The 24,562-nt window shown below is 42.5% G+C and overlaps 1 protein-coding gene across 6 annotated transcripts in view; it reads right to left on the reverse strand.

Moving 5' to 3' along the window:
* Positions 1–24,562, reverse strand: part of ZNF451 (zinc finger protein 451) — a 93,035-nt gene that overhangs the window by 14,623 nt on the left and 53,850 nt on the right. For 4 of the 6 annotated variants that reach the window (XM_077290002.1, XM_077290003.1, XM_077290000.1 and 1 more), the window contains exons 7-11: positions 21,972–22,098; positions 18,283–18,436; positions 15,384–15,531; positions 12,460–14,096; positions 11,310–11,414 (exon numbers count right to left, since the gene is read on the reverse strand). In XM_077290002.1, the coding sequence (XP_077146117.1) occupies positions 11,310–11,414; positions 12,460–14,096; positions 15,384–15,531; positions 18,283–18,436; positions 21,972–22,098 (2,171 nt within the window). The remainder of the gene's footprint in view (positions 1–11,309; positions 11,415–12,459; positions 14,097–15,383; positions 15,532–18,282; positions 18,437–21,971; positions 22,099–24,562) is intronic. The other 2 variants (XM_077290005.1, XM_077290001.1) reach the window with 1 other exon arrangement.

The raw sequence follows: 24,562 nt of genomic DNA on the forward strand, positions 1-24,562 counted from the left end.
GTAATGATTTTAAAAAAAAAGCGGGCGCATGTGCAGTGCACCCGTTGAAATCTGCCAGCCAGCAACACAGGGGATTTTTCCTGTTGGTTCATTTTAATCACTATGATAGACCCTATGAAAGTGATCAAAAGCCAATAATTAGTATGTCATCAACCCATGCATCATCCCCTTAGATTATTTTTTTTTTTTTTAATTGAAATAATTTTTACTTCTTTCATTAATTGCCTTTAGGCTGTGTGCACACGTTGCAGATTTTTCGTGTTTTTTTTCCGCTATAAAAATGCGAAAAAAAAATGCAGCATGTTCATTCATTTTGCGGATTTCCCACTATATTATTGCATTGGGAACCTCCTGAAAAATCCGCAAAAAAAAACGCACCAAAACCGCACCAAAAACGCGAGAAAACCACATGCAGATTTCTTGCAGAAAATGTCCTGTTTTGCTCAGGAAATGTCTGCAAGAAATCCGGAAGGTGTTCACTTAGCCTTAGGGTTAGGCTAGGTCTGTAGTGGCTTCAAAAGTTAAAACAAAATAAAAAACACACAAGGACAATATGAAGACTAGCGTTGAGTGCAAGTACTCGCTACTCGAGTATCGGGTCGCTCGTGCACCAGCGATACTTGGTGCAGACTTGAGCGCCCCAATACAATCCTTGAGGGGAATAATTTCCAAAATGGGGTCACTCGTGGGGTGGTTTCCACTGTTTAGACACATCAGGGGCTCTACAAATGCAAAATCGCGTACACTCGATTCCAGCCATTTTTGCATTCAAGAAGTCAAAAAGTGCTGCTTCCCTTTCGAGCCCTGCCGTGCGCCCAAATAGTTTTCTCCAAAAAATTGGTTATCTGCACACTCTGGATAAACAGCAAAACAAATTTTGAGCTCCGTTTTCTCCTGTTACTCCTCTAAAAATTAAAAAAAATATTGGGGCTAAACCAACATTTTTATGAAAAAAAAAAAAAAGGAAAATGTTCATTTTTTTCTTACACATTCTATTAATTCCACAGAAGATCCTGAAGGGTTAATAAACTTCTTGAATTGCAAATCTAGGAGTGGGAAACAGAGCGCACAATAGAGTGATACCCTATGGAGGGAGAGTGCTGGTTATCTGGTGGGGTTGTGACAGGCACAACTCCTATGTAGACATGAAGAAAAAATAGCTGCTGCTGTCCCGTGGCTGGGGAGTCAGTCCTCCAGGAGACATTGGATAAACACGTAGGTGGGCTGCACTGCTGAAGTAAACCAATTCTTCAGAAAAGATGAGCAAAACGTTTTTGATTCACAACACATTTCAATGCAGTACCTATATGTTTTTCAAGTGAAAAAACCAAAGCAAAGCCTTTTGCTCGTCATCTTTTCTGAAGAACTGATTCACTTCAGCAGAGCAGCCCACCTACGTGTTTATCCAACTGGATCCTAAACTTCTTGAAAGTAGTTTTGAACACCTTGAGGGGTGCAGTTTTTAGAATGATGTCACTTTTGGGTATTTTCTGTCATATCCCCTGAAGGTCACTTCAAATGTGAGGTGGTCCCTAAAAAAAATGGTTTTGCGAATTTTGGTGGAAAAAATGAGAAATCGCTGGTCAACTTTTAAAAGTTGTGCTGATGTAAAGTAGACATGTGGGAAATGTTCGTTTTTAACTATTTTGAGTGGTGTAACTATCTGATTTAAGGCCGTCAAGTTTAAAAATTGTAAAATTTTCAATTTGTCAAATTTTAGATTTTTTTTTATGAATATAAAACATTTAGAGCCCAAAATTTAGTTAAGATGAAGTACAATATGTCACGAGAAAACATCTCAGAATCAATGAGATCCATTCAAGCGTTATTACCTCAAAGTGACACTAGTCAGATTTTCAAAAATTTGGCTTGGTCATCAAGGTCAAAATTAGCTCCGTGACGAAGGTGTTAAAGGCATTTTTTCACATGACAGGTTCCCTTTAACTCCTTAGTGACAGTAATTTTTACATTTCTGACCAGTCTGTTTATGTGGAAATAACTCTGGAACGCTTCGACGGATCCCACTGATTCGGAGATAGTTTTTTCGTGACATATTGTACTTTATGATGATGGGAAAATTTCTTCTATATGACTTGCGTTTAATTAATGAAAAAAATGAAAATGTGGCAAAAATGTAGAAGTTTTTGCAATTTTCAAACTCAATTTTTGTGCCCTTTAATCAGTTTTGTCAAACAAAATAGTTCATAAATAACATTTCGCACATGTCTATTTTATATCAGCACAATATTGGACACTTTTCTTAGGACGTTATAAGGGTTAAAACGTGACCAGCAATTTCTCATTTTTCCAACAGAATTTACAAAACTTTTTTTTAGAGACCACATCACATTTGAAGTGACTGAGGGGTCTATATGACAGAAAATACCCAAAAGTGACACAATTTTAAAAACTGCACCCATCAAAGTGCTCAACACCACATTCAAGAAGTTTATTAACCCTTCTGGTGCTTCATGAGAACTGAAGCAATGTGGAAGGAAGAAATTAACATTTAACTTTTTTCACACAATTTTTTACTTCAGACCCAAACTTTTTTATTTTCACAGGGGTAACAGGAGAAAAGGGACCACAAAATGTGTTGTACAATTTCTCCTGAGTACGTTGATACCCCATATGTGGGGGAGTACATACTGTTTGGGCGCACGGCAGAGCTCGGAAGGGGAAGGAGCACAGTTTGACTTTTTGAACCCAAAATTGGCAGGAATCGATGGTGGGCACCATGTCGCATTTGGAGAGCCCTCGATGAGGGGGTTCCACTGTTTAGGCACAAATGAGTCCATTTTGGAAACCACACCCCTCAAGGATTTTATTCAGGGGTATAATGAGCATTTTGAACCCCAGGTGCTACACAGAATTTGATAACATTAGGTCATCATTGAATAGGTTGACATTGATTATGTCGCCATTAGTGTTGAGCGCAAATGATCGCTACTCCGGTTTGCATCAGGAGCTCAGATATGCACTGAATATTGTGGGTGCTTGAGTGACATGTTCGAGACCCTGCCCCGCATGTTTTGTTGCTGTTAGACACACACACACCAAAAAACACAAAACAAAACATGCGGGGATCTGCAATACTCGATGCAAAGTCGAGTAGCAAGCACTTGCACGCAACACTAGTATTCACGGTCTTTTTTTTCCTACTTTTGAAAAAAAATAAAAAATAAAAAATCTAACGACAACCCTAACACTAACATAACCCCAACCCAAACCTCAACCCTAAAGAATGGAAAAAAATGACAATTATTTTATTATAATTTTTATGTAACTAAGGAGGTGACAAGGGGGGGGGTCAATTTACATTTTTTTTTTATTTTGATCACTGTGATAGGATCTCTCTCAGTGATCAAAATGAACCAATAGTAAAACTGTCCTATTATTGCTGGGTACCGGCCGACAGATCTTTGTGGGTGCGCTGCGCATACACCCACCATTTTCTTCCAGGAAGATGACGCGGAGGGCTGGGGGACAGAGAAGAAGGGTCTGAGGATGGCGGAGGTAACGGGTAGGGAGGGAGTCAGGGGACCCCATTTCATAGTTATTGAGGTTGAAGGAAGACTTTAAGTCCATCTAGTTCAACCCATAGCCTAACCTAACATGCCCTAACATGTTGATCCAGAGGAAGGCAAAAAAAACCCATGTGGCAAAGAGTAACTCCACCATGGGGAAAAAAATTCCTTCCCGACTCCACATACGGCAATCAGACTAGTTCCCTGGATCAACGCCTTATCAAGGAATCTAGTGTATATACCCTGTAATATTATACTTTTCCAGAAAGGTATCCAGTCCCCTCTTAAATTTAATTAATGAATCACTCATTACAACATCATACGGCAGAGAGTTCCATAGTCTCACTGCTCTTACAGTAAAGAATCCGCGTCTGTTATTATGCTTAAACCTTCTTTCCTCCAGACGTAGAGGATGCCCCCTTGTCCCTGTCTCAGGTCTATGATTAAAAAGATCATCAGAAAGGTCTTTGTACTGTCCCCTCATATTTATACATTAAAATAAGATCACCCCTTAGTCTTAGTTTTTCCAAACTAAATAGCCCCAAGTGTAATAACCTATCTTGGTATTGCAGACCCCCCAGTCCTCTAATAACCTTGGTCGCTCTTCTCTGCACCCGCTCTAGTTCAGCTATGTCTTTCTTATACACCGGAGACCAGAACTGTGCACAGTATTCTAAGTGTGGTCGAACTAGTGACTTGTATAGAGGTAAAATTATGTTCTCCTCATGAGCACCTATGCCTCTTTTAATACATCCCATTATTTTATTTGCCTTTGTAGCAGCTGCCTGACACTGGCCACTGAATATGAGTCTGTCATCCACCCATACACCCAGGTCTTTTTCATTGATGGTTTTGCCCAGAGTTTTAGAATTAAGCATATAGTTATACATCTTATTACTTCTACCCAAGTGCATGACCTTACATTTATCCCCATTAAAGCTCATTTGCCATTTATCAGCCCAAGCTTCTAGTTTACATAAATCATCCTGTAATATAAAATTGTCCTCCCCTGTATTGATTACCCTACAGAGTTTAGTGTCATCGGCAAATATTGAAATTCTACTCTGAATGCCCCCTACAAGGTCATTAATAAATATGTTAAAAAGAAGAGGGCCCAATACTGACCCCTGTGGTACCCCACTGCTAACCGCGACCCAGTCCGAGTGTGCTCCATTAATAACCACCCTTTGTTTCCTATCCCTGAGCCAGCTCTCAACCCACTTACACATATTTTCCCCTATCCCCATTACTCTCATTTTATGTATCAACCTTTTGTGTGGCACCGTATCAAAAGCTTTGGAAAAGTCCATATACACTACGTCCACTGGGTTCCCTTGGTCCAGTCCGGAACTTACCTCTTCATAGAAGCTGATCAAATTAGTCTGACATGAGCGGTCCCTAGTAAACCCGTGCTGATACTGGGTCATGAGGTTATTCCTCTTCAGATACTCCAGTATAGTATCCCTTAGAATGCCCTCCAGGATTTTACCCACAGTAGAGGTTAAGCTTACTGGCCTATAATTACCGAGTTCAGTTTTTGCCCCTTTTTTGAATATTGGCACCACATTTGCTATACGCCAGTCCTGTGGTACAGACCCTGTTATTATGGACTCTTTAAAGATTAAAAATAATGGTCTATCAATGACTGTACTTAGTTCCTGCAGTACTCGGGGGTGTATCCCATCCGGGCCCGGAGATTTGTCAATTTTAGTGATTTTTAGACGCCGCTGTACTTCCTGCTGGGTTAAGCAGGTAACATTAAATTGGGGATTATTATCACTAGTCATATTGGCTGCCATGGGATTTTCTTTTGTAAATACTGATGAAAAAAAGTAATTTAGCATATTGGCTTTTTCCTCATCCACCATTTCACCCAGACTATTTTTAAGGGGGCCAACACTGTCATTTTTTAGTTTCTTACTATTTATATAAAGAATATTTTGGGATTATTTTTACTCTCTCTGGCAATGAGTCTCTCTGTCTCAATCTTTGCTGCCTTGATTTGCTTTTTACAGAATTTATTTAATTTTCTGTATTTATTTAATGCCTCATCACTACCTTCTTCCTTTAATTCTCTAAATGCTTTCTTTTTGTTCCTTATTGCGCCCCTTACAGCTCTATTTAGCCATATTGGTTTCCTCCTATTTCTAGTATGTTTATTCCCATACGGTATATACTGTGCACAGGTCCTATCCAGGATGCTAATAAACGTCTCCCATTTTCTTTGTGTATTTTTGTGTCTCAGGATATCGTCCCAGTTAATTGCACCAAGATCCTCTCTCATCCGTTGGAAATTTGCCCTCCTGAAGTTTAGTGTCCTTGTCACCCCCCTACTACCCATCTTATTAAAGGTTACATGAAAACTTATTATTTTATGATCACTATTCCCCAAGTGACCCCCAACCCTTATATTTGATATGCGGTCTGGCCTGTTGGTTAATATTAGGTCTAGCAGTGCCCCCTTCCTTGTTGGGTCCTGAACCAGCTGTGAAAGGTAATTGTCTCTCATAGTTGTCAAAAACCGATTACCTTTGCTGGAACTGCAGGTTTCTGTTCCCCAATCTATTTCAGGGTAGTTGAAGTCCCCCATAATAATGACTTCTCCTTGAGTCGCAGCTTCATCTATTTGCTTTACGAGGATATTCTCCATTGCTTCCATTATTTTTGGAGATTTATAACAAACCCCTATCAGTAATTTATTATTTTTTCCCCCTCCCCTTATCTCCACCCACAGGGACTCCACATTTTCATTAAATTCACCTATATTATCACGCAGGATGGGTTTTAAGGAAGATTTTACATATAGATACACCCCACCCCCTCGCTTATCTGTACGGTCATTTCTGAAAAGGCTATAGCCCTGTAAGTTAACAGCCCAGTCATGGCTCTCATCCAGCCACGTCTCAGATATCCCCACCATGTCATAATTATGCTCCAACAACATTAGTTCTAATTCATCCATTTTGTTAGCGAGGCTTCTGGCATTAGTATACATGCACTTGATGTTACTCTCTGTACCTCTATTCTTTCTTAAATTATTAACTGTTCTAACCCCACCCCCCATGCCACCGCCACCCCCAACTTCCTTATTTGTGCCCAGCTCTCTATCTGCACTATCTTCCCCTCCTATAAAATGAATACCCTCCCCCCATTCCCTAGTTTAAACACTCCTCCAACCTTCTAACCATTTTCTCCCCCAGCACAGCTGCCCCTTCCCCATTGAGGTGCAGCCCGTCCCTAGCGTAGAGCCTGTAGCCCACTGAGAAGTCGGCCCAGTTCTGCAGGAACCCAAACCCCTCCTTCCTACACCAATTCTTGAGCCACTTATTAACCTCCCTAATCTCCCGTTGCCTCTCTGGCGTGGCACGTGGTACAGGCAGTATTTCGGAAAATACCACGTTGGAGGTCCTTGCTTTCAGCTTGCACCCTAATTCCCTGAAATCATCTTTAAGGACCTTCCACCTACCTCTAACTTTGTCATTTGTGCCAATGTGCACCATGACCGCTGGGTCCTCACCAGCCCCTCCCAGTAATCTGTCCACCCGATCAGCGATGTGTCGGACTCGAGCGCCAGGTAGGCAGCACACCGTCCGACGATCCCTGTCTTTGTGACAGATTGCCCTATCTGTTCCCCTAATAATTGAGTCCCCCACTACCAGCACCTGTCTGGCCTGCCCTGCTCTCCTATTTCTCTCCTTACTGGAGCAGTCACTCCTCCGGCTTTCAGAGGACATGCCTGGCTGCAGCAGTGCTACCCCTGTACTGGCACCCCCCTCATCTGCCAACTTAGCAAACTTATTGGGGTGTGGCAGATCAGGACTAGCCTCCCTGGCACTCTTCCCTCTACCCCGCCTTCTATCTGTCACCCAGCTAACTGCCACACTGTCCTGCAGCTCCATCCTACCATCCCCCTCCTCATCTATCCCATTGAGCGTCTGCTCTGTGAGCAGAAGACTCCTCTCCATATTGTCTATGGATCTCAGTGTTGCCAGCTGCACATTTAGATCCAAAATCTGGGCTTCCAAATGCACAATATGCTCACATCTGGCACAGCAGTATGCACCCTCGACCGGCTGGTCAAGGACTGCATACATGTGGCAAGATGTGCACTGGATGGCATTAACAATTGTGGAGCACATTTCCTAATGGGGATTGCACCACACAGAAACTTTAATTAAAAATAAATACAAAGTATTAATTTAAAAAAAAAAAAAAAAAAAAAAAACAGAAGCAATTCCTCCCTTGGAAACTCCCTGATTCCAAAGTCACTGAATCACAAGTCACAGACTTACCGCCGTTCACACTTACGCTCAGGTCACACTCAGCTCGCTCACACTCGCTGTGCTGAAGATTTATAGATTTTTTTTTTTCTCTCTCTCCCCTCAACAGCAATCCACCTTGCTGTTCAGATGCACTTCTTTCTCCCCTAATAGTCTAGATCAGAGGAGAGAGAGAAGTGAACTGTAAATCGGTCCCTTTTTTTTGTGATCACCGTTACTTGGTGAATAACGGCGATCACAAGACCGTAAAAAAACCGCCCCTGATCTTATTGGGGGGGGTTAGCCGAGAGCCCAAAGATTTTTCAACTCTGGGGGGTGCTATACCCTTATTTCTCAGCGCTCAGGAATAAGTATCCTTAACTGCCGCCGTTAAAAAGCCCATCGGCGGTCATTAAGGGATTAAAACATCTTTTGTTTGTTTTTGTTTGACAATCGTTGATGGGGTGCGGTTACAGTCGCAGCTCTCCATACACATAGTGGTGACAGTACCTGTGCCGGCACCGTCCCCTGTAACTGAAACCCCAACGCTGCGGTGGTAATAAAATTAATTTCCTCCCAGCAGCGGAGATCTAAGCGTCAGATGCGGGTGGATGAAGCTCATATCTGCAGATTAATAGCTTTTTTTTTTTTTCAGGTGACAGGTTCCCTTTAAAAGAATCACTTCACTGAACACAGATTTTACCCTGGGAGGATATCCCTGATTAAATACATTACAAAGTTGCTTATTTTCAGGTGCATCAATGATTTATTGAAAAAACATTTAATATGATTACTCCTTAAATTTTAAGCTGTTATTTTTAATTCATTCATTTTATTATCCCCAAAATGCAATTTGCAGCCTACTCTTAGTTTTAGACTATACTCATACAGTTAGGTCCATATATATTTGGACAGAGACAACATTTTTCTAATTTTGGTTATAGAAATTACCACAATGAATTTTAAACAAAACAATTCAGATGCAGTTGAAGTTCAGACTTTTAGCTTTCATTTGAGGGTATCCATATTAAAATTGGATGAAGAGTTTAGGAGTTTCAGCTCCTTAACCTGTGCCACCCTGTTTTTTAAAGGGACCAAAAGTAATTGGACAATTGACTCCAAGGCTATTTCATGGACAGGTGTGGGCAATCCCTTCATTATGTCATTCTCAACTAAGCAGATAAAAGGCCTGGAGTTGATTTGAGGTATGGTGCTTGCATTTGGAAGGTTTTCCTATGAAGTAAACATGCGGTCAAAAGTGCTCTCCATGAAGGTGAAACAAGCCATCCTTAAGCTGCGAAAACAGAGAAAAAACCCATCCAAGAAATTGCTACAATATTAGGAGTGCCAAAATGTACAGTTTGGTACATCCTGAGAAGGAAAGAAAGCACTGGTGATCTCATCAATGCAAAAAGACCTGGGAGCCCACGGAAGACAACAGTGATGGATGATCGCAGAATAATCTCCATGGTGAAGAGAAATCCATTCACAACAGCCAACCAAGTGACCAACACTCTCCCGGAGGTCGGCGTATCAATATCCAAATCTATCATAAAGAGAAGACTGCATGAAAGTAAATACAGAGGGTTCACTGCACGGTGCAAGCCACTCATAAGTGTCAAGAATAAAAAGGCTAGACTGGACTTTGCTAAAAAACATCTAAAAAAGCCAGCACAGTTCTGGAAGAACATTCTTTGGACAGATGAAACCAAGATCAACCTCTACCAGAATGATGGAAAGAGAAAAGTATGGCGAAGGCTTGGTACAGCTCATGATCCAAAGCATACCACATCATCTGTAAAACATGGCGGAGGCAGTGTGATGGCTTGGGCATGCATGGCTGCCAGTGGCACTGGGTCACTAGTGTTTATTGATGATGTGACACAGGACAGAAGCAGCCGAATTAATTCTGAGGTATTCCGAGACATACTGTGTGCTCAGATCCAGCCAAATGCAGCCAAACTGATTGGTCGTCGTTTCATACTACAGATGACAATGACCCAAAACATAAAGCCAAAGCAACCCAGGAGTCTATTAAAGCAAAGAAGTGGAATATTCTTGAATGGCCAAGTCAGTCACCTGATCTCAACCCAATTGAGCATGCATTTCACTTGTTAAAGACTAAACTTCAGACAGAAAGGCCCACAAACAAACAGCAACTGAAAACCACCGCAGTGAAAGCCTGGCAGAGCATCAAAAAGGAGGAACCAAAGCGTCTGGTGATGTCCATGAGTTCAAGACTTCAGGCAGTCAATGCCAACAGAGGGTTTTCAACCAAGTACTAGAAATGAACATTTTATTTAAAATTATTGAATCTGTCCAATTACTTTTGGTCCCTTTAAAAACAGGGTGGCACATGTTAAGGAGCTGAAACTCCTAAACCCTTCATCCAATTTTAATGTGGATACCCTTAAATGAAAGCTGAAAGTCTGAACTTCAACTGCATCTGAATTGTTTTGTTTAAAATTCATTGTGGTAATGTCTATAACCAAAATGAGAAAAATGTTGTCTGTCCAAATATATATGGACCTAACTGTATACTCGCATCTCTTCCAGCAGCACACGTGATGTCATGCATTCAGGATACAAACACTACAGCCCAGAATCAAGACGATGGCGATGTTAATGTCTTGAAGAGGAGGTGCATCGAGTCAGACGCCGGATATAGGCGGATGCTTCTTAATGAATTTAGAGCGTCTGACAAGTGGCGAGCAGGAAAGTCACAGACCGGAGTAAGATGTTTGGGCTAAGGTTATGAATTAGACAAGTGGCAGGACAATGCCAAAAGTCACAACATTTCATTGTAAATCAGCTTTGCACAAAAATGTTGAGAGAGTTTTTAAAGCGGTTTACACCAGAACGCTGTCGTAATTGCTTTGATGAATCAGAGCCTAAGTATTGGCTTCCCTCTTCTACAACCTATGGAAGGACTACTTTGCTACGTGCTAACATATACTGAGGAGTATGCAATATTCTCTCCTCGAGGAGATTGCGGCACGTGCTCCGCTTTGCGCTGTACTTGTAAACAGCGCATGTGATCCAGCCCCTCCCCAGCGCTTTCCTCCCTTTCCACAGTCTTTATCATCAGCTCTCCCTGACAATTTGGAAGCGCAGTCTTTCTCCTTCCTCTCTGGTCTGCCATGAACAACTGTCTTCCTCTGCTGTTATGTCTAACATTAAAAGGTATCTATACACATGGGTTAACTATTGATCCTCTGGATCAGGCAATTAAACTCAAACCCTGGCTCGTTATTTACCTTGTATCTCATGACACCAATCAGGGGACTGCAGTACCTATAAAGGTGATATTCACACCCAGCAGATTTGTTACAGAAACATGTGCAAATGTAAAGTGTATCTGAATGCAGTGTGCAGTAACAACCACATTTATAAGTATGGAGCATTTTTCAGCATCAAATTTGCCAAGTATGAACATACCTTAAGCCTTACACGATATTTTATAACATATATGACTGGAAAACAATTAAGTCTGTTATAAAAATAAAATAAAAAAGTACAATACCCATTTCCATAGGTTGTAGGTTTTCATTATTTTTCGGTTTGCATTTACTAGTAGTGGATACAGGTTCTGGTACCAAAGAGGGCCTTCCTGAAAAAGTTTCAAGTGCTTAAATAAAAACAAAATTGAAAAAATTACAGGAATAAAATGATGAAGCGCATCCCTGCTTATTTCCGTACCCATGGTCATAGCGCTGATATTGAATCTATGACTTGACTGACTCCTCACTGGACTACCGAGTCCAGAGAGAACAGGTTTTCCTACCACATAAAAGTACAACAAGCTGCACATTCAAATGACAAGGAAAAGAAAAAATTGGAGCATACTCAGTTTAAAAAAACGGAATCTGTCATAGGATTACGCCTTTTGACTGTTCCGGCACCATAGGGTGCCATTGTAGCAAACACCGGACGCCGCCGGATCCTGCGCTGTCCTGTTCTTCGCCAGAAACCAAAAAACGTAACTTTGTACGTTTTTTCCTGCTGCCGAATCAAGAATTTTCGCCGGATCTGGCAAACGACAGATGAAACGTGTGGCCATGCGGTGTAATCTGTCGCTAATACAAGTATATGGGGAAAAAAAAACGGATCCAGCGGCATCATTCGCAGGATCTGTTTGTTTGTTTTTATTTTTTATTTGCCGGATTGAGCCTGACAACAAAACTTATGTGTGTAAGCAGCCTAAGATACAGAAAGATAGCATTTCCTATTTGCAAAGGTCAAAAAATGGCCAACAAAGTGGCAGGTAGACGTCCCTGACAATAGAAAAGCACCAAAAAAAAGCTGCAGCACCTTATGGTGGCTAAAATATAAGCATGCAACACTTTAAATAAGTTATACCGCATCACTGCTTATATTGTTGTAAATGTAAGACTTCTCAGTGCCAATTCCTGAGCTATGAAGACATCATCTGGTGTGCATTCAGAAGCACTTCTATTAGTAATTTTTATCAACATAAAAAAATAAATAAAAAGTATACATTTTAAATTGATGTTATGGAGCTTGAAAACCTAAATGTACTGCAAGCTATATTAAATCTATTCCCAGAAAACACATATATCCGATAATTTTTCAACATGGTACAATTAAAATAATATATATATATATTTTTTTTTTAGATTTATTTTTAGGTGATAAAATGAAACGTAAAATACCTTTTTCTGCAGGAATAAAATCCATAAACTCTGTGCCATTTTCAATGCTTGCAGAGGGCGACCCTGGCAGATCTTGATGGACCTCTAGAGATCTACCAAGCGCTTGATAATGTAGCTTTTTGGTAGGCACAGCCTCCATCTTCAATGCCTTCTTAGGAACAGGAGCACTCGCTGTGAACTCAAACACCTCGTTCTTGGATTCCTGAGGGTTAATATTAATGTGAGGCTTCTCAAGGAAACAATGCTTATAGTGAAAATGCCTTTGGGCACCATCAGCATCGGAGAAGAACTTTGAGCAAATGCTGCACTTTATAACAAAATTGTCGCTAGATTGTTTCTCTGTGTCGCAAAAATGGCTACTTATGCCTTCAAATGTCCGGTCGGTTGCCGAGCAGGAATTGCAGCGGTACCAGAGTTTTCCCTTCTTGAAGAGCCGAGCCAAGCATTGGCGGGAGTCCCCTCTCTTATTGGCTTTATCACTATATTCTGGAAGACAGCCACATGTCAGGCGGTTCTCCGCCTCGGCAGGGATGGAAGAAGGCTCTTCAAGCCTTTTTAAAGGAGACTGGACCTGATTGGGAACATACCCATAATCTAGGCCATGGAAGGTCTCATAGTGGGTAAGAAAATCACTTTCTTCATCAAAGTAGAGATCTTCGCAGAGGCCACAGAAATACTTCATGGCGACATCTCCATCGTGTTGGGCTTGACAGTGGCGGAGTAACGTTTCTAGCTTATGAAACTTCTTTTTACAGGTGTCACAGAAGTACTTGTGGAATTGGTGTATGGAGAGAGATTTGCAATGTTGTAGAACCGTCTCCTCAGAATCAAACATTTCTTCACATATCTGGCACTGCCAGGTGCCTTTAGCAGACTGCTGGGGTGGCGCTGCTGGGATTTCTTCTTCCAGTGCCCTTGGAGTCGTTGGTGGCTTAGTAGATGTAGATGGCTGCTCCAAAACATCATCTTCATAATAAAATGAATGCCCTCCATGGCAGTCGGAAAGGTGCATCATGACATGTTCAGTTCTTACCAGTTCTATGTGACATATTTGGCACCAGAAGCGGAAATTACTCAGATGTGCCCCACCATGGAATCGGCTCATATGAAGGTGAATAATGCCCAAGTCTTCGGCCATCTTGCCACACACCATGCATCTGTGAAAAATTCTGTTGGCCGTCATGATATGCTTTTTCGCAGCTTGCTCAGATGGGAACTGTGCCACACATTCACAGAACCAGGCCTTTACCAGTACATCCTGCTCACGCTTCACCCGGCTGGCGCCAACTGTGGCCATTGAGCTTTCCTCTTTGTACTTTTCCAAACGATAAGTATCAATCTCAGGTAAAGTCCTTTTAAGCATGCAGGGTTTAAGGCTAGCGTTTGCTGCGGACAAACAGATCTCAGCGGGGGTCTTGGTACCTTGATTGATGTAACAGAAGGCCAGTATAGATTCTTCTATGGAAGTAATACATTTTACATTATGAGCATTTTTTGCCACGTGCTTTGCAATGTGAGAGTCAGTACTGAGGGCTTGTCTACAATATGGACAATAGGCCTTCAGGCGGAATATTGCGGCCACATCCGCTATGCTTTTATCAGAAAGGGAGACGGGACCAGATTTTCTGCACCGGGTTCTAAATTGAACAGAATGAATATATAAAAAAAAAAAAAAAACCATGACGACAGGTTGCCAATACACTTTTACAAAGGAGGTATACAAAATAGTTAGGCATATTAAAAGGGAATGTAAAGCTTAGATAAAGTGGTCCCTTAAGTCTTTACACACTTAAAGTACCGTACATAAAAAAAACCCTCATCTGCCGTGACCCCAGTGCTGGGATTAGAGGGGTGTAATCACAAGAACAGTGCGCACTCAGTGCTTGTGAATTACTTGACAGTGCGCAATGCTGAGCTCAGTAACTGCCTAGGACAGAGACACTGATTCCAGCATTGCTACTGGTCTGCTTAGTGTAGTTTTCATAAAATCACGGTTTTATCAGCAGATTATCACTGAAGGGCTAGAAGGCCTGCTGCCCCACCAAAGTGATTGGCAGCTTTCTGTCTATGCACAATGAACATAGAATGCTGTCAGTGTGGTGTGTGTGGTTATACAGAACTCAGCATTCAGAAAACTGGTAGATCTGTAACAGATAAAATCAATTTTTACATTACTGCAGTTTTGATTAAGTGATCCATCACTGGATGCAGGGTCTCTGTCCCCTCAGATGGGGTAGCAGTAACCTAGTGATAGATTGCCTCTGAGGTGCATTAACACTTCACACTTACTAGGAACAAGCTTTCCAAGAAAAGAAGCTGTCAATCACCCAGCAAATAAACAAAACACTCAGTTGCCAGGTACAATGATCTTTTGGTTTTCTTAAAAGATCATCGTTCTTAGCAACATATTGCTCTGTGTAAACAGGACCTGAGCTGCCAAGAACAATGACCAGCTACATGCCCTGATCTATTCCTGATCATCCTGTGCACATAATAAATGCAGTTTGCCTGCGTAAAAATACTAAAGGGCCCCAATCAGAAAAGTTTCAGTTCAAAGCCACCACCACCACCACCATCCTCATCATCATCCATAAGGCTGGAGATGGATGCAGGCAGAGCAAGGCAGGGAAGCAGGCAGAGGAAGGCAGGGAAGCAGGCAGAGCAAGGCAGGGAAGCAGGCAGAACAAGGTAGGGAAGCAGGCAGAGCAAGGCAGGGAAGCAGGCAGAGCAAGGCAGGGAAGCAGGCAGAACAAGGTAGGGAAGCAGGCAGAACAAGGTAGGGAAGCAGGCAGAACAAGGTAGGGAAGCAGGCAGAACAAGGTAGGGAAGCAGGTGGAGCAAGACCACCATTTTTGCCTCCAGTACAGCACATAGATGCCATTGGCTTTTGCATTACTAATGTTCGATAGGAATGAGACACGCACCTAAAATGAGCCGTGAGTTCAGCGTAAGAGCGCAGCTCCAGACGACAAGCTGTACAAACAGTCTCAAAGTGAACATTTTTACAGAGGCCAATCAGGACATTTCTCGCATATGCTGGCATAGGTATAGGGCACGGGGAGCCCTTCTGGTCTGAAACAAACACAGGAAACAATTAACATATTGGCTTATAGCGCTATACACTCCAGACAGTACAACAGGAGCCATAGATTGGTAATTGAGAGGGTTTTTCAATGAACATATTGGAATTGTTCAAGTCAGTTTGAGGCATTATGTGAAGAAAAAAAAAAACATAACGTGACAACCATCATGTTGCACTTTTTTTGTGTCTTTTAAAGGTCTCTATCCAGCCATCTGACTTTCTGGCACTGGCACCATGTTGTTCTAGCAGTGACTGGTAAAAAAGTAGCATAACTGGTGCAGTTTTGATAGCAGTTAAAGGGGTTTTCCCAAGAACAAAATACACTTTAAACCATAGATCTGGGAATAATCATTTCCACAATTGGATGTGTTACAAATAAAGTGTTCCTGTGCTGAGATAATCTTAAAAATGTGCCCCTGCTGCGTATTGTATAATGGCTGTGTCTGACTGTACAGGGACATGGTCTGATCATACCACATCTCCTGGGGAGGAGGGGAGAGAAAAAGAGCATAGACACATTACAGAGGATCACAGCTGATTCTTTCAGTGAGGCAAAACATCTTCTGCTTGATTTTACCTCACAGAAAGCAGCAGCTGTAAAATAAGCAATCAACTACGTTCTCTATGCACTCACCCCTGATCTCCTAAAAGGAATTCCACAGCACATCAACTTTTGGAAACTACAACTCCCATCATGCTGTGACAGCTGCAGGCTGTCAGTGCATGCTAGGACTCGTAGTTTAATAACAGCTAGTTATTGTGTGTGTGTGTGTGTGTGTGTGTGTGTGTGTGTGTGTGTGTGTGTGTGTGTGTGTGTGTGTATACACACAAGTACATTACACACAGGTGCTTCTCACTAAGTTAGAATATCATCAAAAAGTTAATTTATTTCAGGAAGATGAGTGACACTAGACTCATGAATGCAGACGAGCTGAAGGCTGCTATCAAAGCAACCTGGGCTTCCATAACACCTCAGCAGTGCCACAGACTGACCGCCTCCAGGCCACGCTGCACTGATGCAACAGGAGGCCGACCAAGTATTGAGTGGCTTTACTGAACATACATTTTAGCAGGCCAACATGTCGGATTTTAAAATCCTTTTTCAAGCTGGTGTTACAAAGTATTCTAATTTAGTGAGATAATGACTTTTGTGTTTTCACTAGCTATAAGCCATAATCATCAACATAAACAGAAATAAACACTTGAAATACATCACTCTGTAATGACTATATGATATGAGTTACACTTTGTTATTGAAGAATTGAAAAATTAACTTTTTGATATTCTAATTTTGTGTAAAGAACCTGTATAAACATACATATATAGCAACAAGGGAAGTGATTAACGAGCAAATCTGAAAAACATCAGATTATGAAACAGATAAATGGTAATTTAAAGATATACAGTCTAAAGGGCCCTGGCAGTTTCACTGTAAAGTCTGTTTTTCGTCGAAATATTTGGGACCAAAATTAAATCTGTAAAACACCATTCTTCTTATTAAAGGGGCACATCACTACTCGGCCTGATATTATCTAGTGCAGAGGTGTCAAACTGCATTCCTTGAGGGCCGCCAACAGGTCATGTTTTCAGGATTTCCTTAGCATTCCACAAGGTGCTGGAATCATTCTGTGCAGGTGATTAAATTGTCACCTGTGCAATACAAGGAAATCTTGAAAACATGACCTGTTGGCGGCCCTCGAGGAATGCAGTTTGACACCTCTGATCTAGTTAGTGCCGACAGTATCAGAGTGTTTAAGAACACCCCTCAACTGGTAGCATCTATGTCCAGGAGGAACAACAATGCACTGTTAAAGGGGTTGTGCCACCAAAAAGAATACATTTAACCAAGCAGAAAAAGTCAAAATAAATGTTATTTTTCAAACAGAGCATCATTTTCAATCATTATAAATTACAAAACCAAGCTTTCATCTTCTGAAGTATGCCCCTTGGCGTTATTCCATTCCGTCCTCCTGGCTGATGAGCTGGCCGAGCATGTGCAGTACCTGTCACGTTTCCCAACCTCTCCACCCCCAGTGTGCACAGTGTATGCGAGACGCTCACACAGCTCTGCCAGAGCGCGCAGGATGCAGATTTTGCTCAGAAGCGAGTGCAGTGATCTTTTCCCTGTGCGCGCACACAGCTCTGACATCTGGGCGAGATCGCTCCGCTTCACATGAGCGCGGTCAGAGAGGTGCGAGTGCGACTGAAAACAGTGTGCTCTCACCCAGATGTCAGACCGTCTCGCATACGCTGTGCACACAGGGGGTGGAGAATTGGGAAACGCTTATGATGACAGGTACCGCACATGCTCGGCCAGCTGATCAGCCACTGGGAGGACGGAATGGAGTAACGCCAGGGAACATACTTCAGAAGATGAAAGATTGTTATTTTTTGAACAAAGCATAATTTTTAATAACTGTATATGACAAAACCATTTATTTCCACCTTTTATGCCCAGTTAAATGTATTCTTTATGGTGGCACAACCCCTTTAAGAAAAATAATCTAGAAATGGAGAATATAAGCATTTGCACCCACAGAAGTGTCTGGAGATCAGACAGATCCTCAAATGATCTGACCTTTGTGAACCCCACCTATACGGATATATGAAAGGGTGCGTCCCATGGGGCAGCCTCTGCCTTGTAATCTTATTCCTTTCACATACAAAACATTACAAAACAGTATGACCATTTCCATGGGTGTCCAGCAGTGATGGTGGAATGTGACATCTCGGCACCACACCTTTTATGACAATTGCTTGCTTGAAGTGATTCATTGCAGACATGTGTTTCAGACATTCATCCCTTTGGTAAAACAGCAGAAAACAGCACGGACAGGCAAAACTTTGGATATGCAGCGAGGGTATGCGTGCTTCATGGCCATCAGCCAGCTTTGCCTAGAAAGTAAACGTGAAAACAGCACTTCCAGAAGTAAACCCACACACGAGTTATCAATGGAAAGGTACAATGATCATTTATGCGCACACTGTCCGGTTACGGCTTCTTATCCAGCACAGGTCGGAGGTCACAAGCTAGAGTCATTCATCTCCCTTAAAGGGAACTTGTCACCCCCAAAATCGAAGGAGAGCTAAGCCCACCAGCATCAGGGGCTTATCCTACAGCATTCTGGAATGCTGTAGATAAGCCCCCCGATTTATCCTGAAAGATGAGAAAAAGAGGTTATATTATACTCACCCAGGGGCGGTCTGATCCGATGGGCGTTGAGGTCCGGGAGCTCCCATCTTCTTATGATGACGTCCTCTTCTCTTCAGGCTGCAGCTCCAGCGCAGGTGTACTTTGTCTGCCCTGTTGAGGGCAGAGCAAAGTACTGCAGTGCGCAGGTGTCGGGCCTCTGACCTTTCCCAGTGCCTGCGCACTGTAGTACTTTGTTCTGCCCTCAATAGGTCAGACAATGTACGCCTGTCCTGGAGCATGAAGAGAAGAAGAGGACGTGATCGTAAGAAGATGGGAGGCCCCGGACCGGACCGGACCGTGACGCCCATCGGACAGAACCGGACCGGGACCGCCCCTGGGTGAGTATAATCTACCCTCTTTTTCTCATCTTTCAGGGTACATCTGGGGCTTATCTACAGCAATACAGAATGCTGTAGATAAGCCCCTGATGCTGGTGGGCTTAGGTCACCTTCGATTTTGGGGGTGACAGGTTCCCTTTAACACTATTCCCTTCTATCTTCAGAACGAGTGAGCGATAGATGTGGCTAACTAGACTTCAGCTTCTCTCAATAGTGCTACTAATGAAAAAAGAGGCAGTAAATGGAGGAAAATCCCAACAGTGTGTGCACACTGTCACGATTGGGCAGTCTGCAGTCTTTTAACCCATTCATGACCCTAGCTTTTTTCTGTTTTGCATTTTCATTTTTCGCTCCCCTCCTTCCCAGAGCCATAACTTTTTTTTTTTTTTTTTTCTGTCAATATGACCACATGAGGGCTTATTTTTTGCGGGACAAGTTCTACTTTTGAATGACATCATTGGTTTTAGCATGTCGTGTACTAGAAAACAAGAAAACAATTCCAAGTACGGTGAAATTGAATTGAAAAAAAGTGCAATCCCACACTTGTTTTTGGTTTGGCTTTTTTGCTAGATTCACTAAATGCTAAAACTGACCTGACATTTTGATTCTCCAGGTCAGTACGAGTTCATAGACACAAAACATGTCTTTTTACCTAAGTGGTGAAAAAAAATTCCAAACTTCGTTTAAAAAACAAACAAACATTGCACCATTTTCCGATACCCGTAGCGTCTCCACTCTTCGTGATCTGGAGTTGGGTTAGGGCTCATTTTTTTCGTGCTGAGCTGAGGTTTTTAATTATACCATTTTGGCACAGATACGTTCCATTGATCGCACGTTATTGCATTTTAATGCAATGTCGCGGAGACCAAAAAACGTTTAATTTTGGAGTTTCGCTTTTTTTTCTCGTTACGCCGTTTAGCGATCAGGTTAATCCTTTTTTTATTGACAGATCGGGGGATTCTGAACACGGCGATACCAAATATGTGTAGGTTTGATTTTTTTTTAAATTGCCTTATTTTGAATGGGGCAAAACGGGGGGTTATTTAAACATATATATATATATATTTTTTTTAAACTTTTGCCATGCTTCAATAGCCTTCATGGGAAGCTAGAAGCTGACAACTCGATCGGCTCTGCTACACAGGAGCGATGCATAGATCGCTCCTATGTAGCTGAATTACTGCATTATGGATAAGAAAAATGCACACGGCCCTCAAGGTTCCTATGTGGTGCTCAAGTCAGGTTTCCAGCCCGTCAATCCAATAATCAAAATAACTTGGCACTCAGAGGATTATTTGCAAGATGATTATTCCATTTTATTTGTGCATCCAGTTAAAGAATAAACGTTTTCGGTCCATACATCAGACCTTCATCAGAAATTCCTTCTTATCAAACTGAAATATAGGCAGATCATAGAATAAAATAAATAACAATATACAAAAAGTGCACAATATAAAGAACAACGGTATTGCAGTTATATTTTTTCCAGACCAGATCCAACATGTGGCGACAAAGAAGTGCGCAATCGTGGCGGCTGGAGCAAATCCGGTATCGTGATCCGTGAGCTGTGAGTGCTTCCTATTATCAAGAGCTAAACAAGCTATACAGTAGGTGGAGGAATAGTCCAGGTGCTTGAGAAAGGTGTTGTGCAACACCTTTCTCAAGCACCCGGACTATTCCTCCACCTACTGTATAGCTTGTTTAGCTCTTGATAATAGGAAGCACTCACAGCTCACGGATCACGATACCGGATTTGCTCCAGCCGCCACGATTGCGCACTTCTTTGTCGCCACATGTTGGATCTGGTCTGGAAAAAATATAACTGCAATACCGTTGTTCTTTATATTGTGCACTTTTTGTATATTGTTATTTATTTTATTCTATGATCTGCCTATATTTCAGTTTGATAAGAAGGAATTTCTGATGAAGGTCTGATGTATGGACCGAAAACGTTTATTCTTTAACTGGATGCACAAATAAAATGGAATAATCATCTTGCAAATAATCCTCTGAGTGCCAAGTTATTTTGATTATTGAATTACTGCATTGCTATGAGCGCCGACCACAAGGTGACGCTCACAGCAAGCCGGCATCAACAACCATAGAGGTCTCAAGGAGACCTCTGGTTGTCATGCCGACACATCGCTGACCCCAGATCACGTGACGGGGGTCAGCAATGCGCTCATTTCCAGCCCGATTGCCGGAAACGGTAGTTAAATGCAGCTGTCAGCGTTTGACAAAAAAAAATAAAATTTGAATGCTCTCATTTTTATTTTTTTTTCTCATTATGCAGTTTACAGATTAATTATTTTTATGTCTTGACAGATTGGGCGTTTGTGAACACAAATCCACAATATCAAGCACAATGCACACCCCCAGTTGTCATGCCAACCAATCAGCACCCCATGATAATGTGACACGGGGACCCATGGGCGGGATTAGGGATGTGCTTCTGGTAAGCGCGAGTTAAATATCGCTGTCAGATCGACAGCGGCATTTAACTAGTTAACAGCTGTGGGTGGCTCGCGATCATACCCACAGCTGTTAGGGGCACACGACAGATGGTCAAATCAGCTGTCATGTGCTGGGCATGGCGCATGAGTCCGAACCAAAGGGGAAATACACGATCTATGACGTGTATATACAGGTCATAGGTCGTAAAGGGGGTTACACTGCAGAAATTTCTGTTGAGCCTTCAAAATCCTGGTTAATGATCTGTCCTACTCACAGTTCATAGAACAAGAAGGAGAAACCCTGTATCTGTGCCACATCACTAATACTTGTCAAAATATGGTTTATATTACTTTGTTTAGGGGCACAGGTTTTGTTTTTAAATCAAAAAGAAAACGTTATTCCAATCCACAAAGCTGAGGCTTTCCATTTGTGTGATAGAACAAACCTTTTCTGCAATATGATCATCATACGCTTTTATGCTTCTAAATCGCTTGAGGCACAGAAGACAGGCATAAGAGTTGTCACACACACCATGAAGAGCAATGGAGGGGTCACAGGGGGAATGGTCGAACCTTGGGAAAAAGAATATCAGAATGATTAATGAACAACTTATAGCAAAATTACACCCAATTCCCTTATAATTGGGCTACATTCACATTGCGTGTGTGAGGTTCATTTAGAAACAAAAAGTTACTAAAACGGGAAGAGCCCCTTTAATATTTTACCCCTCAACACAATTAGTTGATTTTTTTAAACATTTTTTTTTTTTTGTAACGGATTCAAGGATTGTGATTAAGAAAATGTTCACACAAGAATTGAGTAAACAAAATAGGGACTTGTGTACTCACCGTAAAATCCTTTTCTCCGAGCCAATCATAGGGGCACACAGGGCCATGGGTGTTTCTCTTTTCCATGGGTGTTATGCTGCTGCCACTAGGACACCAAGTGAACACAGAAAGATTAACTCCTCCTCTGCGGTATACACCCTCCCGCAGGCCGAGAATCAACCAGTTTGTTTAATACTCCTACTGCTTTGTTACCAAAGAACAATAAACAATGTCAAAAACTAAGAACTAAAACAAGCCAATATGCTAAGGCTGTGTGCACACGATGCGGAATTTGTGCAGATCCGCAGCGGATTTTTCTGCGCAAAAACGCTGCAGTTCCGCACAGTGATTTACAGTACAATGTAAATCAATTGGAAAAAAAAAAGCTGTGTTAATGGTGCGGAAAAATCTGCATGAAAACCGCTGCAGAACAAAAGAAGTAGCATACTACTTTTGTGCGGAACTGCCACGTTTCTGACCCCTTCCATAATAGAAATCCGCAGGGGTAAAAACCGCAGAAAATAAGCACAAAATCCGCTGCAAATCCGCACCTGCGGTTTCTGCCAGGAGATGCAGATTTTGTGCGGAAAATTCTGCACCCCAATCCGCAACGTGTGCACACAGCCTAACAGAGGGTGGGTGCTGTGTCCCCAATGATTAGCTCGGAGAAAAGGATTTTACGGTGAGTACACAAAAATCCCCATTTCTCCTATGCCTCATTGGGGGACACAGGACCATGGGATGTCCTAAAGCAGTCGCTGGGTGGGGAGCAACACAACTGCTAATACCCCATGTACCACTGGCTTACAGCTGTGGTACTGCCGATTGCAGAATGCGCCTGCCAAGAGCAGCATCTACAGAGGCCTGAGAATTAATGTGGTAGTGTTTTGTAAAAGTATGCAAGCTGGACCAAGTCGCAGCTTTGGAGACCTGTTGTGCTGACGCCTGGTGCCGAATGGCCCAAGAGGCGCCCACTGACCGAGTAGAATGCTCCTTAATCCCTGCTGGGACAGGAGTGCCCCTGACACGGTAGGACTCCTGAATAGCCGAGCGAATCCACTTGGCTAGCAAGGCCTAGGCTAGACCCTTCCTATGCCCCTCCGGAAGCATGAACGGGACATCTGACTTGCGGAAGGGAGCCGTCCGCGAGATGTACCGACTAAGAGCCCTAACCACATCCAAAGTGTGAAGAGCTTTCTCGATACGATGGACTGGTGCCGGACAGAATGAAGGCAAAACAATCTCTTCATTGAGGCGAAAGGAAGAAACAACTTTGGGCAGGAAAGAGGGGGACGTCCTCAAGACTGCCTTGTCTTGATGAAAAATCAGGAACGGAGGTCGGCAGGATAGGGCCGCCAACTCCGAGACTCGTCTGATTGACGTAATCGCCACTAAGAAAACCACCTTCCAGGAAAGAAAGGTTAGAGATATGTCATGAAGTGGTTCGAAAGGAGCCTCCTGTAGTACTCCGAGGACCAAATTAAGATCCCATGAATCCAATGGCATTTTATAGGGAGGTGCCATGCGGGAAACTCCCTGAATGAACGTCTTCACTAGTAATTTGGTGGCAATCTTGCGTTGGAATGGAACTGACAAGGCTGAAACTTGTCCTTTGAGCGAACTAAGCGCGAGACCCGACTAATCCAGATTGCAGGAATTCCAATATGGAAGGGATGGAGAACACCAGAGCAGATCGTCCATGGGCTTTGCACCATGAGAAGAAGGTTCCCCAGGTGCGATGATAAATGCGCATTGACGCGGGCTTCCTAGCACTAATCATGGTGGAGATCACTCTTATTTTTATTATACATTTTAATAGCGCCATTTATTTCATGGTGCTTTACATGTGAATAAGGGGCAAATATAGACAAATACATTAAACATGAGCAAAAAACAAGGCACACAGGTACATAATGAGGGAGGACCCTGCCCGCGAGGGCTCACAGTCTACAGGGGATGGGTGAGGATACACTAGAAGAGGGTAGAGCTGGTTTTGCGGCTGTTCAGTAGGTTGAGGATCACTGCAGGCTGTAGGATTGTCGGAAGAGGTGAGTCTTCAGGTTCCTTTTGAAGGTTTCTATTGTAGGTGAGAATCTGACGTGTTGGGGTAGAGAGTTCCAGAGTAAGAGGTAAGCACAGGAGAAGTCTTGGATGCGGTTGTGGGAAGAAGAAATGAGAGGGGAGTAGAGAAGGAGCTCTTGAGAGGATC

The sequence above is a fragment of the Ranitomeya variabilis genome, chromosome 2 (assembly GCF_051348905.1).
Source record: "Ranitomeya variabilis isolate aRanVar5 chromosome 2, aRanVar5.hap1, whole genome shotgun sequence".
Taxonomy (NCBI): Eukaryota; Metazoa; Chordata; class Amphibia; order Anura; family Dendrobatidae; genus Ranitomeya; species Ranitomeya variabilis.